General features: G+C 42.4%; 1 protein-coding gene across 1 annotated transcript in view; it reads left to right on the top strand.

Moving 5' to 3' along the window:
* Positions 1-1341: 1341 nt before the first annotated feature.
* LOC111977012 (helicase ARIP4-like) overlaps positions 1342-20071 on the top strand; it is a 113680-nt gene continuing 94950 nt past the window's right edge. Inside the window, exons 1-2 of the mRNA XM_024006256.2 lie at positions 1342-1475; positions 19121-19309. Of these exons, the coding sequence (XP_023862024.1) occupies positions 19177-19309 (133 nt within the window). The 5' untranslated portion in view covers positions 1342-1475; positions 19121-19176. The remainder of the gene's footprint in view (positions 1476-19120; positions 19310-20071) is intronic.

Below are 20071 nucleotides of genomic sequence, written 5' to 3'. Positions count from 1 at the left end.
AACATGAGTATATTGTGTTGAAAACAACGGTCAGACATCTTCTTTCTACCTAAAATTGAAGGAGGGTTTTATAGATTTCTAAATGGCCTCCCATGGGTTCAAGGACCAATCACAATGGCAATACAAAACAAAACATATTGTGATTAGGGAATGGGTATAAAAAATCTGACCAATTGTATTTTAGACATAGACTGACCAATAGATTGTGGTTACATGTTATAGCCTACTGATTGTAGGCCTATTTATATTTTTTAAGATTAAGATAACTTTTTTGTTCAATTGCCCACAAGGTCCAACTGAAATTTGACTTCTGGTTTTAACCCAACCCCTCCGAAAGACACACGGGCCTACATATAGTGTTTTGTTTGGAGAGGTGTGGGGGGCTGCCAAGGGGAGTTGTTGTGGGTGGGTTAAGTGCCTTGCTCAAGGGCACAGCAGCAGGTGATGGCATCTAGAATCTGACACCAGCAATCCTCCAGTTGCCAGCTCACTTCCCACCAGATTCTTCCTACCTGGGATTCAATCTGGCAACACTCTGGTTCCTGGCTCGCCTCTCCAACCTCAAGGCTACCTGCCGAGAGTTGAACATCTTAACTCTGAGTTAGTTTTTTTGTTTTTGCTCGAACGAATATGTTAATTTGTATAATGTCACACGTGACATTGACAAAGAAGAAAAACCCTGCGACGAACCAGAAGTGCGTGAAAAGCGGGTTCATAACTAAATCAAGGAGCGTTTAACATAGTTGGCCAGTAGGGGGCGCCGCGAGAATGAGATAATTTAGAGGTGATGCGGACTGCTTTATGAAGATAATCCAGTAGACTACTAGCCTACTACAGATGCTGCGTGAAATATATGGCAAAATACTCTGTTAATTACCATTCCATCGATCAATTAACTCAGAATACAAGGTTACTGTGTAAGAAGAGAGAAAATGTAGACCTGGAAAAGCTTCCATGTCATTAATTGAAAATCCATAGAAATTGGACAACAATCTAAAATGGGTTCATTTTATGGTTTTGGCTGTTTGATATTTGATATTCAGGCCGCATTTAACATATTTATTTATTTCCTGGTATAGCAATTGGATATTAATTGTCTGTCTGAAGTGCAGTTGAGCTCAATTTGTAGCAAAAAAATAAGTGAATCAACATAATAATTAGTTTGTTACGCACCTACTTGGTTGACGGCTTATTTAACTTTATGCATATTAATGTATTACGTAAACTGATCATGTCTCTCAATCAATTTGATCCCCATTTTCGCCGAATTTCTTAAGATTTTGGCTGTGCGTTTCCGGAACTCTCGAATTGTTTTTTGTATTCCTGAAGGGGACAGACAGCATCGTTGCTCCTCAAGAAACTGATGAAAGAAATCTTAACCTGTATGTAACAGAAAATGTATTGACAATTGAATGCAAATTAATTGACCATTGAATGCAAATTATTCAAGAAATTTCACGTAGCGAATGCGAAAGGTAAGGGTACATTTTCGTTTGCATGCCAAATGTAATTGTGGGAGATGTCATTGTTAAAACATTAGTCGTGTTTCGTCTGCCCAGTGTGTCAACTGTGGACAATGGGAGCCTAGTAAACATCATCGGTGCTCAGACTGCATTGCCATTGCAGTGAGTGCATGTTATGAAACGTGTGCTTTTTCATAAGCCTTACAACAAAGCAGTGGAAATAGAATGACAACAATGAAACATATTCAATCTACAACAGTCAAATAAGAATTCACTTTGGTGGCATTGCTTGCTGAAGTGTTGACTGAAATGTGTACCTACGTCAACCTTAGCTGACTAAACTCAACTCCATGGTGAAGGACGTTTCTGATGAACATCAACGGAGTTGAGCAGAGACCAGGCTTTGAAGAATTCAGCTCCAACTACATTTAGTCCCACAAGGTCAATACTTCCAAAAATGTAAATTTAATTTACCCTCTCGTTGTCTGCCTTTCTTTATTTGCTGGAATCCGAACGTTTTAATTAAATATTTAATCAAATACTACCAACTCTTTCCTTGTTGCGATTGAATTGGCACATGCGCATTCACGCTGAGTTGCAGTCTTAGATCAACAATGAGGAAACAGTTGGTTGTATTTGATTAATGTGTTACTAAAAATTATGGATTTCAGCAAACAAAGCTATGCAACTACAGATTACAAGCATAAGTACAAGGTAGGCCTAAGCGTTTCATAATGTATACATTTTTTAAGTATTGACCTTGGGAAAATACAGTAGATGTAGTTGGAGCTGAATTCACCCTCGTCAGCTAGTTCAATCTTTGTTTTTTGTTGTTGTTTTTTGGTGTGACATAACTAAAGTCATGCATGTTCTTATCTTCTGTAAATCTTTTTAGATGTAGTCATATCTGCCTCAGCAAGATTTGTACCATTTATTTTTGCGGAATAAGAATTGTGACTTGCCACAGATTCCACTTTGTCATCTTTAAAAATATCTAAGGGATGAGGCTCTTTGCCCTGGTCACTTGGATTAACTGCTGGTTCTTTTGTTGAAGGGAATTCAAAGACATTTTCTTAATTCCCCCTTACATAATGTATCCAATGAACTCTACCCAGTCCAAACCCAACATGAACTGTTCTGTGAGCACTTGGGGAAGATGAAACGTTTTTTTTCTGTAATTTTAAGCTGTCACACCTTGTTCTTTTTAGATTGCTCTCGTAACGTTTATTGTTGTTGGCCAATTTGTCTTCAATTTCCCATTGGTTCCGTGTGAGTCCATTGTCATGGTGAGCAGACATTTATTATTTCTACAGCAGTTAATTTCTTTACTTTTAATCAAATCAAATCAAGTTTATTTTATATAGCCCTTCGTACATCAGCTAATATCTCGAAGTGCTGTACAGAAACCCAGCCTAAAACCCCAAACAGCAAGCAATGCAGGTGTAGAAGCACGGTGGCTAGGAAAAACTCCCTAGAAAGGCCAAAACCTAGGAAGAAACCTAGAGAGGAACCAGGCTATGAGGGGTGGCCAGTCCTCTTCTGGCTGTGCCGGGTGGAGATTATAACAGAACTATGCCAAGATGTTCAAAATGTTCATAAGTGACAAGCATGGTCAAATCAACCACTCCATCAACGTTGTGGTTAGTGTCTCTTCTTATCCCCTTGGGTCACACTGAAAAGTCTTAACCACACAACACAGTACACCTTTATGCTCAGAGTATGTCTATTCTCTCTGTCTTTTCCCTGGAGGTTGTCGCTGAGCCACTTCTGTTCAACGTGAGGAGTGTCTCAGAGCAGCACACGGATTCCAGGTTTGATCTATCGGGAACATTTTAAATGGACTAATCCTTTAGAAGGTCCGGGGGTGGCTGCTACTGGCACTCCTTTGCTTGCTCACTCTGTTCCTGCGAACAGGCACAGAGGGAGACCTGCAGGCGAGGGAGGGTGTCGTGACACAGCCCAAATGTCTCCTACGCACTCCCTTGCTCCTGGCCATCCCGAAATGGGGAGCCGCACTTTTCTTCCATCTCCTTTCTCCTACCTTGAACTCTCCAAACTTTGAACTGTGTACATAAACTGAACAAGTTCCACAGACATTTGACTAACAGAAATTGAATAATGTGTCCCTGAAGAAAGGGCGGGTCCAAATCAAAAGTAACAGTCAGTATCTTGTGTGGACACCAGCTGCATTAAGTACTGCAGTGCATCTCATGGGCTACACCAGATTTGCCAGTTCTTGCTGTGAGATGTTACCCCACTCTTCCACCAAGGCTCCTGCAAGTTCCCAGACATTTCTGGGGGGAATGGCCCTAGCACTCACCCTCCGATCCAACAGGTCCCAGACGTGCTMAATGGGATTGAGATCCGGGCTCTTCGCTGGCCATGGCAGAACACTGACAATCCTGTCTTGCAGGAAATCCCACACAAAACTAGCAGTATGGCTGGTGGCATTGTCATGCTCAAATCAAATTTTATTTGTCACATACACATGGTTAGCAGATGTTAATGCGAGTGTAGCGAAATGCTTGTGCTTCTAGTTCCGACAATGCAGTAATAACCAACGAGTAATCTAACCTAACAATTCCACAACTACTACCTTATACACACACAAGTGTAAAGGAATAAAGAATATGTACATAAAGATTTATGAATGAGTGATGGTACAGAACGGCATAGGCAAGATGTAGTAGATGGTATAGAGTACAGTATATACATATGAGATGAGTAATGTAGGGTATATAAACATAAAGTGGCATAGTTTAAAGTGGCTAGTGATACATGTATTACATAAAGATGGCAAGATGCAGTAGATGATATAGAGTACAGTATATACATATGAGATGAGTAATGTAGGGTATGTAAACATTATATTAAGTGTCATTGTTTAAAGTGGTTAGTGATACATTTTTACATACATTTCCATCAATTCCCATTATTAAAGTGGCTGGAGTTGAGTCAGTATGTTGGCAGCAGCCACTAAATGTTAGTGGTGGCTGTTTAACAGTCTGATGGCCTTGAGACTGAAAAACAGCTTCTGTCTCTCGGTCCCTGCTTTGATGCACCTGTATTGACCTCGCCTTCTGGATGATAGCGGGGTGAACAGGCAGTGGCTCGGGTGGTTGTTGTCCTTGATGATCTTTATGGCCTTCCTGAGACATCGGGTGGTGTAGGTGTCCTGGTGCTGGAGGGTCATGTCAGGATGAGCCTGCAGGGAGGCTACCACATGAGGGAGGAGGATGACTTCCCTGTAAAGCACAGTGTTGAGATTGCCTGCATTGACAACAAGCTCAGTCCGATGATGCTGTGACACACCGGCCCAGACCATGAYGGACCCTCCACCTCCAAATCGATCCCGCTCCRGAGTACAGGCCTCGGTGTAACGCTCATTCCTTCGACGATAAATGCGAATCCGACCATCACCCCTGGTGAGACAAAACTGTGACTCGTCAGTGAAGAGCACTTTTTGCCAGTCCTGTCTGGTCCAGCGACGGTGGGTTTGTGCCCATAGGCAACGTTTTTGCCGGTGATGTCTGGTGAGGACCTGCCTTACAACGGGCCTACAAGCCCTCAGTCCAGCCTCTCTCAGCCTATTGCGGACAGTCTGAGCACTGATGGAGGTATTATACGTTCCTGGTGTAACTCGGGCAGTTGTTTCCATCCTGTACCTGTCCCGCAGGTGTGATGTTCGGATGTACCGATCCTGTGCAGGTGCTGTTACACGTGGTCTGCCCCTGTGAGGACGATCAGCTGTCCGTCCTGTCTCCCTGTAGCGCTGTCTTAGGCGTCTCACAGTACGGAGATTGCAATTTATTTGCCTGCCCACATCTGCAGTCCTCATGCCTCCTTGCAGCAGGCCTAAGGCACATTCATGCAGATGAGCAGGGCCCCTGGGCATCTTTCTTTTGGTGTTTTTCAGAGTCAGTAGAAAGGTCTCTTTAGTGTCCTAAGTTTTCATAACTGTGACCTTAATTGCCTACCGTCTGTAAGCTGTTAGTGTCTTAACGACCGTTCTACAGGTGCATGTTCATTAATTGTTTATGGTTCATTGAACAATCATGGGAAACAGTGTTTAAACCCTTTACAATGAAGATCTGTGAAGTTATTTGGATTTACGAATTGTCTTTGAAAGACAGGGTCCTGAAGAAGGGCTGTTTTCTTTTTTTTGCTGAGTTTATATATACACAAAAACCAAGCCATGAGGTCGAAGGAATTGTCCGTAGAGCTCTGAGACAGGATTGTGTCGATGCACAGAGCTGCCTCTACACAAAACATTCCTGAAGCATTGCAGGTCCCCAAGAACACATTGGCCTCCGTCATTCTGAAATGGAAGTTTGGAACCACCAAGACTTCCTATAGCTGTCCGCTCTGCCGAACTGAGCAATAGAGGGAGAAGGGCCTTGGTCAGGGAGGTGACCAAGAACCCAATGGTCACTCTGACAGAGCTCCAGAGTTCCTCTGCRGAGATGGGATTATTTATATATATTTTTCTTTTTAACTAGTCAAGTCAGTTAAGAACAAATTCTTATTTACATTGACTGACTACCCGCGCCAAACCCGGACGATGCTGGGCCAATTGTGCGCCGCCCTATGGGACTCCCAATCACAGCCGGATGTGATGCAGCCTGGATTCGAACCAGGGACTGTAGTGATGCCTCTTGCACTGAAATGCAGTGCCTTAGACTGCTGCGCCACTCGGGAGCCCCGAAACTTTCCAGGACAACCATCTCTGCAGCACTCCACCAATCAGGCCTTTATCTTCTTATGGCTGGGTGGCAGTTTTGAGTAGCTTGGATGAAAAGGTGCCCAGAGTAAACTGCCTCCTACTCAGGCTCAGAGGCTAAGATATGCACACTCTGAAGTTTCTAAAACTGTTTGAATGATGTCTGTGAGTATAACAGAACTCATATGGCAGGCAAAAACCAGAGACAAAATCCAACCAGGAAGTGGGAAATCTGAGGTTTGTAGGTTTGCCTATCTAACATACAGTGGGATATTGGTCATTTTGCACTTCCTAAGGCTTCCACTAGATGTCAACAGTCTTTAAAACCTTGTTTGATGCTTCTACTGTGAAGAATGAGGGAAGGAGAGCTATTTGAGTCAGGTGTCTGGCACGAGCTGAACATGCGTGGTCACGTGAGAGCGACCTGCTTTCCATAGCATTTCTGAAGACAAAGGAATTCTCCGGTTGAAACATTCTTGAGATTTATGTTAAAAACATCCTAAAGATTGATTCTATACATCGTTCGACATGTTTCTACGAACTGTAATGGAGTTGTTTGACTTTGTCTTAACTGCGCGTCATGAATGTGGATTACTGGACTGAACGCGCAAACAAAATGAAGGTATTTGGACATAAATGATGGACTATATCGAACAAAACAAACATTTAGTGCATTCTGATGAAGATCATCAAAGGTAAGTGAATATTTATCATACTATTTCTGACTTCTGTTGACTCCAAAAAATGGCGGATATCTTTATGGTTTATTTGGTCTCGGAGCTCTGTACTCAGATTATAGCATGGTGTGCTTTTTCCGTTTTTCCGTGTTTTTCAGCAGCAGTGACTGGGAGACTAGTCAGGATCAAGAGAAAAATGAATGGAGAAAAGTACAGAGAAACCCCTGATGAAAACCTGCTCCAGAGCTCTCAGGACTTCAGACTGGGGTGACGGTTCACCTTCCAACAGGACAACGACCCTAAGCACACAGCCAAGACCGTGCAGGAGTGGCTTCGGGACATGTCTCAAAGTCCTTGAGTGGCCCAGCCAGAGCCCTGACTTGAACCTGTTCAAACATCTCTGGARAGACCTGAAAATAGCTGTGCAGTGATGCTCTCCATCCAACCTGACAAAGCTTGAGAGGATCTGCAGAGAAGAATGGGAGAAATTCCCCAAATACAGGTGTGCTAAGCTTGTAGTGTCATACCAAAGAGGCTCAAGGCTGTAATCGCTGCCAAAGGTGCTTCAACAAAGTATTGAGTGAAGGGTCTGAATACTTATGTAAATGCTATATACTGCTCACTTAACCCGGTAGCCAGCCGCAACAATGTGTCGGAGGAAACACCGTGCGACTGAAGTCCGTGTGCATGCGCCTGGCCTGCCACAGTCGCTAGAGTGCGATGGGACAAGGACCAGCCAAACCTTCCCCTAACCCGGACRACGCTGGACCAACTGTGCGCCGCCTCATAGGTCTCCCCGTCGCAGCCAGCTGCGACACAGCCTGTTATCAAACCCGGGCTGTAGGGTTTTTCTTTATTTTTACTATTTTCTACATTGTAGAATAATAGTGACGGCATCAAAACTATGAAATAATACACGGAATCATGTAGTAACCAAAAAAGTGCTAAACAAATCAGTGAGTCACGTGGCTTGCTATATAAAACAGGCATCAAGGCATTCAGTTACTGTTCATTTGAACGTTAGGTCACTCACTTTGCCCATTCTAAGTGACTTTGAGCATGGTATGATCGTCGGTGCCAGGTACAACATTCGTGTGCAGAACGCCATCTGGGAACGCACAACTCACCGGTCCTTGTCACAGCTGGGCTATTGCAGTAGACGACCACAACGGGTTCCACTCCTATCAGCTAAAAACAAGAAGAAGCGTCTCCAGTGGGCACACGATCACCAACACTGGACAATTGTGGAGTGGAAAAACATGGCCTGGTCCGACTAATCCCAGTTCCGGGTGGCTGGTCTCATCAATCCCACAGGTGAAGAAGCCGGATGTGGATTTCCTTGGCTTGCATGATTACACGTGGTCTGCGGTTGTGATGCCGCTTGGACGTACTGCCATATTCTCTAAAACAATTTCTTTACCATAAGCCTCCAACGTTAACTTTCAATCATCTAGCAACAGCTCTGGTGGACATTCCTGCAGTCATCATGCCAATTGCACGTTCCATCAACTTGTGGCATTGTGTGGTGTGACAAAAAAGCACCTTTTTAGGTTTTGGGGCTGTTTCAATGAGAGCTCTGTTTTTGCTTGTTGGCTGCTTGTTTCTTGAAATAATTAGTTTGGAAAATGTTGAGGCTAAGATCATCAATAATAGCCTATCCCTCGGACACTTTTCAGGCTGCTGATTTCAATGTTTTAAGGGAGCCTTTTTTCTCCTCCAACACCCCACCATTCACAACGTAAAAACAATGTATGTGGTGTGTCTAAGGTCTATATCTTTGATTTACTACGTGTGTGCAGTGCACCCCCATCTCAGTTTTGGTTTGTGTAGGTCACTGGATATGAAGCAGTGTCTGTCTGCTGTTTTATGTAAGTGAGTTGTGAGGGAAGGTGGGATGTCTGTCCTTATCTAGGCTACAGCACCACTGTTGTTGATGTTAGCAGGTGATTGTTGAGCAGAAACCCTGTCTGTGCACACTAACCCCCACGTAGATATGCGATCCCGGACCACTCCTTTTTAGATGTCTTTTCCTGTCCACACCTGTCTATTAGGGCCGGGATGATACCAGTATTGCAATATCTTTCCATTCCAAAAATGAAAACGCGTAACAGATCAAACTCATTGGTCCTTTAACCTGCTGTATGTGAATGATTGTGTGCTATAGCTTGGAAAATAAATAAATGTGACTCTGGATGAAAACATAAAGATGTTTGTTTCCAACATTAAGGCTGTTTTCCTAAAAAGTTAAATCCGCTTCGTGTTTTGTTTACTTACTATGATACTAACGAGTATCGCGATACTGGTATTGTCCCGGCCCTACTATCTATTGCCCTCAAACTCAACTCTGGAACTCGAAGCCAGTTCCACAGATTCCCCCCCTCCATTGTTCCCCACCACCTTTAACTTTCAGGTAGAACAAAAAACCAGCAGGCTCCGGACCTATTAGGGTAAAGGCGTTCGCATGCTTCCCAGCCGAAATCGTTCAGAGCAGTTTGTACATATATTATGACAGCATTTAGTGACGTTTTTGTTAGTTTGGGACTTCGGGCTAGGTTTTTTGGGGGTGCTGTTCAGCCACATTTTTTTTTTTTTTCTCCGGACAGCCGAAGTCATTAGCCAAGGTCTACGCCCCTTGCCAGTGATTTGGTCAGCAGTAGAGATTCAACGAGAGACGACTTGTCCTCAGGCACATTTTTTGACTTGAGAAATACTGCACCGAGTTTTCTAGTCAGATGAAAAATTGCGCRACAAAATTAATGACAGATTTGAGTTATCTTAGATTAATTCAGACTATTTTGAGGAAGTGTATACTTCGGCGTCTCAAAATGGACAAACAGAACTATTGCCGCTTTTTTTCAAGGTTTTCAAGCGAAGGTCTTTTTTAAGGGAGTAGGTGAGCACTCTCATTCTGTTCACCTTGCCGGACTGAAGCATGCTGACGCCTTAAGAGTTGAATATCTTTGGTCTATTGTTTCCAAGTTACCCCAGTGGCCCTTCGCTCAAACCTGATTGGACAGATCCCGCAGACTAACTGTTTTTTCACATCCACTATAGWTTATTGGTGAAGGGAATGATCTAGGTTGTAGGCTATAACATTGCTATTTCACCTTTTTGCCTACAATAAGATGGGCTAGTGTGACCTTTTCCCTGGCATTACGTAGTCCTGGAGTTTGATGTGTGTCTGTCCATCAGGAACGTGGAAGGGGTTTACTAGGGAACCTGTGTTAGAGGAGGATCCTGTGTTGACTAGTTTATCTCCTAAAAATACCTGGGTGACCTGGGGTCAGCATTGTCACTCGCTGCTGTGAACAAACTTTTTTTAATAGAGTCCTCAGGGTGCTATTTCATTGGCTCACTGTCTGCATGCCTGACCACTAGGCTAAATGCAGGTTAATGACCCTAGCGAGGAATATGTATTTTGGTGGCGGTTGTTAAAAAGTAATTTGCATTATGAACCACCAAAGCAAAACAATTCTATTATGACTCAATGACTGTTTTTTTAATGTCTCTAAATAGTACTTTAATCTTACCCAACATGCCTTTTGTTATACAAGCAAATTGACCAGCTTATGTTGAACTTGTCAAATGGAAAATTTACGGTTACATAGTGATGAAATGGCTTTTACGGTTACATGGTGATGAAATGGCTTTTACGGTTACATGGTGATGAAATGGCTTTTACGGTTACATGGTGATGAAATGCTTTACCCGGGTTTTTGGTTCATGGGTATGAAATGGCTTTTACGGTTTCATAGTGATGAAATGCTTACCGATACAAAGATTCTTGCCGGCCTGCTGTATGAATGGACTCACATCCATTTTTAGATAGTGGGCTGTGGAGCCTTTCTGATGTCTGTGAGCACCTTTTGAAGCCCTTTAGGTCTTTTACCAGCTCGGGGATTCAATCTTGCAACCTTACAGTTAACTAGTCCAACGCTCTAACCACCTGCCTCTCATTGCACTCCACGAGGAGCCTGCCTGTTACGCGAAAGCAGTAAAAGCCAAGGTAAGTTGCTAGCTAGCATTAAACTTATCTTATAAAAAACAATCAATCAATCATAATCACTAACTACACATGGTTGATGATATACTAGTTTATCTAGCGTGTCCTGCGTTGCATATAATCGACGCGTGCGCATTTGCGGAAAAAGGACTGTCGTTGCTCCAACGTGTACCTAACCATAAACATCAATGCCTTTCTTTTAAATCCACACAGAAGTGTATATATTTTTTAACCTGCATATTTAGCTAAAAGAAATCCAGGTTAGCAGGCAATATTAACCAGGGAAATTGTGTCACTTCTCTTGCGTTCATTGCACGCAGAATCAGGGTATATGCGATAAATAATAAACGTTTGTTTTTTCGAAATGATAGTTTCCGGATTCGACCATATTAATGACCAAAGGCTCGTATTTCTGTGTGTTATATGTTATGATTAAGTCTATGATTTGATATTTGATAAGCAGTCTGACTGAGCGATGGTAGGCAGCAGCAGGCTCGTAAGCATTCATTCAAACAGCACTTTCTGCGTTTTGCCAGCAGCTCTTTCAGCTCGTGCTTCAAGCATTGCGCTGTTTATGACTTCAAGCCTATCAACTCCAGAGATTAGGCTGGTGTAACCGATGTGAAATGGTAGCCAGTTAGGGTGCGCTGGCTAATAGCGTTTCAAACGTCACTCGCTCTGAGACTTGAGTAGTTGTTCCCCTTGCTCTGCATGGTACGCTACTTCGAGGTGGCTGTTGTCGATGTGTTCCTCGTTCGAGCCCAGGTAGGAGCGAGGAGAGGACGAAGCTATACTGTTACACTGCAAAACTAAAGTGCCTATAAGAACATCCAATAGTCAAAGGTATATGGAATACAAATGGTATAGAGAGAAATAGTCCTATAATACTATATTAACTACAATGTAAAACCTCTTACCTTGGAATATTAGAGTCTCATGTTAAAAAACCACCAGCTTTCATATGTTCTCATGTTCTGAGCAAGGAACTTAAACGTTAGCTTTTTTACATGGCACATATTGCACTTTTACTTTCTTTTCCAACACTTAGTTTTTACATTATTTAAACCAAATTGAACATGTTTCATTATTTATTTGAGGCTAAATAGATTTTTATTAATTGATTATATTAAGTTAAAATAAGTGTTCATTCGATATTGTTGTAATTTTCATTATTACAAATAAATGTAAAAAAAAAAAAAAAAAAAAAAAATCGGCCGGTTAATCGGTATCGGCTTTTTTGGTCCCCCAATAATCGGTATCGGTATCGGCGTTGAAAAATCATATTCGGTCGACCTCTAATCTGCATGCCAGTTATGGTTTTCAGATATACATTTTCATGAACGTTTCATTTAATTTATGTCTTCATATCTCAATCATTGTAATGTGGTTAATCAAAATTCTATCTAAATGAAAATTATACAAACCTAAAAAGTAACTTCTGTTGCCAACTACGCAAAAATAGCCTACATAAAGCCAACAAATCAAAACATTGCAGCCTGCAGGTAGAAAATATCCTGATAATTAATATACTATAAATCACATTGGCTCCACATGGCCTGTCTGCAATGAACTTGAAATATTGTATCAACTATTAACTTGGGTGTGGCCAATGCTTGCACTAGCAAACTTGCAACATTTTATAAAATATTCTGGGCACAGCTGTAGGCTATTTGTGCAAGGTATAAGAAGCAATGCTTGACTTCTGCAGGAGTTCACCGCACCTCAAATGTTCTACTGCTTGAGCTCCTGTTCCTCTTATAGAATATTAACTCAAAAGTACTGTGGAGCTCCTGCACCTAAATATAAACAGTACCGACACCCAAAATGAGTACCTGAACCTATTTCAGTCCAAGTCCAGCACTGATAAGAAGCCTATTTTATGACATTTCCACTGAATCAGAGCATGACATTTCCACTGAATCAGAGCATGACATTTCCACTGAATCAGAGCATGACATTTCCACTGAATCAGAGCATGACATTTTTCCCTTTCACGCTGAGTGGTTATCAAAAAGAGGGGGAGCTGGAAAGATTTTTGAAATACATTGAGGAATTATTGTCATTCTCAATGGATGTAAAAACAGACTGTTTGCTTGCTGTTTGAGGTGATGAAAAAAACATTACTTTGAGAAGCTCCACAGGTCATTAGTGGTGGTGTGTTAAGCCAATCAGAAATACTATCAGATCTCCAAATGGGCACATATTTATATGACTACATTTGCATGCAGGCCAGGAAGCCTATTGGCCTACTTCTATGCATGCACGTCCTTACTCAACATTGACAGGAGCGCTCCAAACAAAAGACAATTACAAAACTCGTAAATGGAATTATATAAACCAAAACTTGTTTCTCAAAGTGTAGTATAGGTTGTGCGCTCTGCAAACAACGTGTCCACTCCGACAATGAGAACGGTAAAATACTGGAATTATAATATATTGAATGTATTATCAGACATTACCTGAACAAATGGTAAATGTACTGCTGGTAATATATGTAATGGGGAATTGATATGCACTAACAATCAAACGCGAATAATTCACACAATGAAGTTATAAAACAATGAATGTGCACATATTGGCGGGAGAGAGCGCATTCTGGAGAGAGATGTGTATTGTGCAGCCACACACCCCTTCTTGGACTGTGCCATCCCCGCGGCTTCCACAATGGATTAGTTCACTGAGATGGGCAAGAATAAGACAGGTGTCTTGTGTGCAATTAAAATATATATATATAGAGTATATCACAAAAGTGAGTACACCCCTCACATTTTTGTAAATATTTGAGTATATCTTTTCATGTGACAACACTGAAGAAGTGACACTTTGCTACAATGTAAAGTAGTGAGTGTACAGCTTGTATAACAGTGTACATTTGCTGTCCCCTCAAAATAACTCAACACACAGCCATTAAGGTCTAAACCGCTGGCAACAAAAGTGAGTACACCCCTAAGTGAAAATGTCCAAATTGGGCCCAATTAGCCATTTCCCTCCCCGGTGTCATGTGACTGGTTAGTGTTACAAGGTCTCAGGTGTGAATGGGGGAGCAGGTGTGTTCAATTTGGTGTCATCGCTCTCACACCCCTCATACTGACTGGTCACTGGAAGTTCAACATGGCACCTCATGGCAAAGAACTTCTCTGAGGATCTGAAAAAAAGAATTGTTGCTCTACATAAAGATGGCCTGGGCTATAAAAAGATTGCCAAGACCCTGAAACTGAGCTGCAGCACAGTGGCCAAGACCATACAGCGCGTTTAACTGGACAGGTTCCACTCAGAACAGACCTCGCCATGGTCGACCAAAAGAAGTTGAGTGCACGTGCTCAGCGTCAATCCAGAGTTGTCTTTGGAAATACGTATGAGTGCTGCCAGCATTGCTGCAGAGGTTGAAGGGTGGGGGGTCAGCCTGTCAGTGCTCAGACCATACGCCGTACACGGCATCAAATTGGTCTGCATGGCTGTCGTCCCAGAAGGAAGCCTCTTCTAAAGATGATGCACAAGAAAGCCCGCAAACAGTTTGCTGAAGACAAGCAGACTAAGGACATGGATTACTGGAACCATGTCCTGTGGTCTGATGAGACCAAGATAAACTTATTTGGTTCAGATGGTGTCAAGCGTGTGTGGCGGCAAACCAGGTGAGGAGTACAAAGACAAGTGTGTCTTGCCTACAGTCAAGCATGGGTGTGGGAGTGTCATGTCTGGGCTGCATGAGTGCTGCGCGCACTGGGGAGCTACAGTTCATTGAGGGAACCATGAATGCCAACATGTACTGTACATACTGAAGCAGAGCATGATCCCCTCCCTCCGGAGACTGGGCCGCAGGGCAGTATTCCAACATGATAACGACCCCAAACACACCTCCAAGACAACCACTGCCTTGCTAAAGAAAGCTGCAGGTAAAGGTGATGGACTGGCCAAGCATGTCTCCAGACCTAAACCCTATTGAGCATCTGTGGGGCATCCTCAAACGGAAGGTGGAGGTGTGCAAGGTCTCTAACATCCACCAGCTCCGTGATGTCGTCATGGAGGAGTGGAAGAGGACTCCAGTGGCAACCTGTGAAGCTCTGGTGAACTCCATGCCCAAGACTGTTAAGGCAGTGCTGGAAAATGATGGTGGCCACACAAAATATTGACACTTTGGGCCCAATTTGGACATTTTCACTTAGGGGTGTACTCACTTTTGTTGCCAGCGGTTTAGACCTTAATGGCTGTGTGTTGAGTTATTTTGAGGGGACAGCAAATGTACACTGTTATACAAGCTGTACACTCACTACTTTACATTGTAGCAAAGTGTCATTTCTTCAGTGTTGTCACATGAAAAGATATACTCATATTTACAAAAATGTGAGGGGTGTACTCACTTTTGTGATATACTGTATATATGCCACTGCTCAACTAAAACAATCAACCAGTCTAATAATTGGGGTCAGCCCTAGTCTGTAGGTCTGCTCCTGCAAGTAAACGGTATGTTCTAAATGTTAGCCTTGTGGTATAGTCTACTTCCAGGTCTGCCTCTCTCCGCGTCCCACTTATGTAAGCTGCATTGCATCACAAGGAGTGATTTTATAGTTTTTCCAATATGTAAGTCCAAGTGCAAAACATTTTTTAGGCTCTTTACAAACCCAGTTACCAGAGACTTAATGTGTAGGGCTTTACAAGTAGGACATCATTTTATATATATATTACTGAAAGCTGAAGTMCCTCTTTTCTTGATGAACAAGAAGAATCATGACATTGACAAAATACTTTTATATATATATACAGTATATAGTGTATGTGGACACCCCTTCAAATTAGTGTATTTGACTATTTCAGCCACACCCGTTGCTGAAAGGTGTATAAAATAGAGCACACAACCATGCAATATCCATGGACAAATATTAGCAGTAGAATGGCCTTACTGAAGAGCTCAGTGACTTTCAACGTGGCACCGTCGTAGGATGCCACCTTTCCAACAAGTCAATTTGTCAGATTTCTGCCCTGTTAGAGCTGCCCTAGTCAACAAGTGCAAGTGCTGTTATTGTGAAGTGGAAATGTCTAGGAGCAACAACGGCTTAGCCGTGAAGTGGTAGGCCACACAAGCTCACAGAACGGGACTGCCGAGTGCTTAAGCGCGTAGCCCCAAAAAATTGTCTGTCGTCGGTTGCAAGTCCCCGCAGCAATGTTCCACCATCTAGTGGAAAGACATCCCAGAAGAGAGCAGGCTGTTATAGCAGCAAAGGGGGGAACAATTCCATATTAATGCCCAGGATTTTGGAATGAGATGTTTGACCAGCAGGTGTCCACATACAGTTGGTCATGTAGTGTATACAGTGCCTTCGGAAAGTATTCAGATCCCTTGACTTCTTCCACATTTTGTTACGTTAGACTTATTCTAAAATGGATTACATTGTTTTTCCCCCTCAATCTACACACTACCCCATAATGACAGAGCAAAAACAGGTTTAAGAAATGTTTGCTATTGCAATTACAGCATTGAGTCTTCTTGGGTATGACTCTACAAGCTTGACACACCTGCATTTGGGGAGTTTCTCCCATTCTTCTCTGCAGATCCACTCAAGCTCTGTCAGGTTGGATGGGGAACATTGCTGCACAGCTATTTTCAGGTCTCTCCAGAGATGTTTGTCATGGTCTGAGAGTCTTTAGGTGCCTTTTGGCAAACTCCAAGCGGGCTGTCATGTGCTTTTTTTCGTCCCTGACGAAGGCCCTGATTGCTCAGTTTGGCCGGGCGGCCAGCTCGAGGAAGAGTCTTGGTCTTGGTGCTACCATTCCTCGACACGATCCTGTCTCCGAGCTCTACGGACAATTCCTTCAACCTCATTGCTTGGTTTTTTCTCTGACATCCACTGTCAACTGTGGGACCTTATATAGACAGGTGTGTGCCTTTCCAAATCATGTCCAATCAATTGAATTTACCACAGGTGGACTCCAATCAAGTTGTGGGATGGATGATTAATGGTAACCAAGATGCACCTGAGCTCAATTTCGAGTCTCATTGCAAAGGGTCTGAATGCTTATGTAAATAAGGTATTTCTGTTTTTTWATTTTTATACATCGCTTTGACATTATAGGGTAGATTGCTGATTTAATTTGTTGTATTTAATCCATTTTAGAATAACGCTGTAAAGTAACAAAATGTGGGAAAGTCGAGAGGTTCTTTCCTAAGGCACTGTATTTAGTGGAGCCAAATATTTTTGAATAGCCTCTGTTTGAGTGTGGCACAAAAGAGATGTGAAGTAGCCTAGGCTATTGTCAGGCTCTGTGTGTCTGTGTGCGTCTTATGATGGGTTGTAGGCCAACTACGCATTTATTTCATAAGCTTTCCTCRGCTGCTGCCTAAGTATTTTAGATTTTTTTTGACCCCTCTAGATTTTTCCATCTTGGTATTGTTTGCTCAATTTCACATCTCGTGGCCTAAAATATTTGTTATTCAAAATAAATCTGTGAATGAGAATAGCATATACTTTCAAAATTATTCCTCTTTAAAAGCTGCAACTTTAGGACATTAAACACTATTAGAATAGTTTAAAAATACTCAACTTTATTTGGTCTTAATGCTTTTATGAGATTTCAGTTAGTAGGATTAGGCTTTTGGTCTTTTGGTTCGCAACGGCAAGAAGGGATTTTTTTGGGGGGGCCTCGCATGCATAATTTCTGGTGGGCGACACATTGTTCAAAGTTCTTATTTGATTTGTATGTCTTGCTATCTTTCATTATTACCTTAGGCCTCCCATCTTCACTTTCTGAGAGCTTACAAGTAGCGCAGCAGGAGATCTAGCATGCATTACCCTGAAAGAGTGACTTAATAGGCCAAGCCATATTCATGTCAAATGGAGAGAAAATAGAACATTTGGGATCCTACAACAATAAGACACCGGCGTGTCCGCTATAAAAATAGACTTTGACGATTGACCCAGATCATCCGACACTTGATAGAGAAAAAARTAAACATTTTCTGACCGGATATTTTGCCCTGCTTTGGTGACTACATTGTTCTCTTGCTTTGTGTAAATATAAAATGTGTTGAAGTAGGCTATAGCAAATAGGAATGTAGGCAATTTACTCAGTGTCAAGCATGCACTACCTGATTGTTTGTTGTAAAATCTAAAGTCGTTGTAGTTATCTATTATTATTATTTTTTACTTGCCCCGGCCAAGCCTTAATGTCAAGCTATGTTGTGAGGACATACTTTTTAATACTTTATTTGTGTTCTTATTGAGGTAACCCTGCCAACTAAGAGGTAGAGCAAAACTGCATATTCCATAACATAAGGCTAAACTAGGTAGGTGGAGAGTCTCATGACTACAGAATTGGTCTCAATCTTGAATGCCACCTTCCTTATTGCTGAATAGGCTATAATGTAGAATAAAGCTCCTTCTCCTTCTTTTTACTCAAACAATAACATATAGGCTAGGCACACATGTGCATACACTCACATAAAGTTAATCAACAGCCTAATAAAGCAATATTCAGCAGCACCACAACACCATCCTGGCTGGCCGGGACTCACAGTGCTGAGGGGGCAGTGTGGGGAGAGGAGTAGTGTGGCAGAACACGGCCTTGGCGTTGGAGGACGTGTGTGTGTGTGTGTGCTCTACATCAGTGGTCCCCAAACTTTTCACTTTGGCCCCCTTCCATCATTGGAGATCATCCCAGTATTACTTGCACATTCATCTTCTGCACATCTATCACTCCAGTGTTTAATTGCTAATTGTAATTATTTCGCCAATATGGCCTATTTTATTGCCTTACCTCCCTAATCTTATTTGCACACACTGTATATAGACTTTTCTATTGTGTTATTGACTACATTTGTTTATCCCATGTGTGACTCTTCTGTTTGTGTCGCCTTGCTTTGCTTTATTTTGGCCAGGTCGCAGTTGTAAATGAGAACTTGTTCTCAACTGRACTACCTGGTTAAATAAAGGGGAAATTTAAATAAATTAATAATAATGCCTCTAGGGGATGCGCCTCACAGTTTGGGAACCACACTGTCTTGGAAACATTAAGGATGGGAAGGAGATGGTGTGGTTGTTGACATTGACACGTGTGATGATGAAGTCCATGTTGTATGGGTGTTGTTACAGGGCTTTGAGCAATTCTGTGTGTTTTCAGTTATCCCTCTGCAAGGTTAAGTTAACGGTAGTGTGTTCATTCAATTGTTTTTTTATTTGCACTGTACGACAGAACAAAGACAAAATAACTGTGTAGGCTACATTTTATGCCAAAGCAGTGTTCAAATAAGAAGTGTGTGTTGCAGGTGGCCTGTGTGTGTGAGGATGCCTAGGTAATGCCTCCGGGGGACAGAGGGACACCATGTCTGACAAGGGGATCTCAGGGAGAAACATGGAGCCCCACCTTCTCAACAGTGAAGAAGAGGAGGATGAGCTGGAAGAAGAGAAGGTGGAGGAGGATGAGAACAATGGAGATGATGAAGAAGACTTCCCTGGTAGGTGGGAACTGAAATAAGACAGACACACACAGAGAGATTAATGTTGTCTAAAGAAATGCTATGACTAGAGCTGATATGACAGTTTCATGGTATTATGTCCGGCATGGACAGGGTTAACTAAGATGCTTATACAACAGGTTTTGATGGGAGGAAAATTATCTGTAATTGAGGAGTTGCAGGTAAACATGAGTGATATTGAACTGATTTTGACAAGTTGTTTTAATACAGTCATATCTCCTCAGTTGTGTTGGTTCCCCTTTCTGATTGTCTAACAGCATTTACACAGTTTTCGGGGGTAGTCTTTGGTAGCATGACTACCATAGATGAATCCTGTCTAAACTCTGTTCCTCTTCAAGAGAGGTTGGCTGTTGAACGGGGAAGAAAAAAGAAAAACAGGAGAGCGAGATGGTTGAGTAGGATGAGGGGAAGGGGATATGTTGAGTATGAAGAGGATGAGGTAAAGGGGTATGTTATTTACCTCTCCCAGCCTCAGCGTTGCTTGCTCGCTGGGTTGTGGTGACATTCACACAGCCGTTTTTGGGTATGTTACACAAGCGCGTTATGAAAGACTGCCCTCTACCCCTCCCATTCTCTTAGTCTGTGCAGCTATGCCTCGTTCAGCCCCACAGCACAGCGCTACTGCATCCTTGCGGCACACATGCGCACAGCTACATTGTTAGGCATCAGTTAGATTTTGTCGTGGGAATGAATAATAGTTTGATCCTGAATCTGTGTTTTCTGTTCATTTTGTCATGTTTT

The sequence above is a fragment of the Salvelinus sp. IW2-2015 genome, linkage group LG17 (assembly GCF_002910315.2).
Source record: "Salvelinus sp. IW2-2015 linkage group LG17, ASM291031v2, whole genome shotgun sequence".
NCBI classification, from domain to species: domain Eukaryota; kingdom Metazoa; phylum Chordata; class Actinopteri; order Salmoniformes; family Salmonidae; genus Salvelinus; species Salvelinus sp. IW2-2015.
Note: the sequence above shows the minus strand (reverse complement) of the source record. Positions and strands in the feature narration are given on the sequence as shown.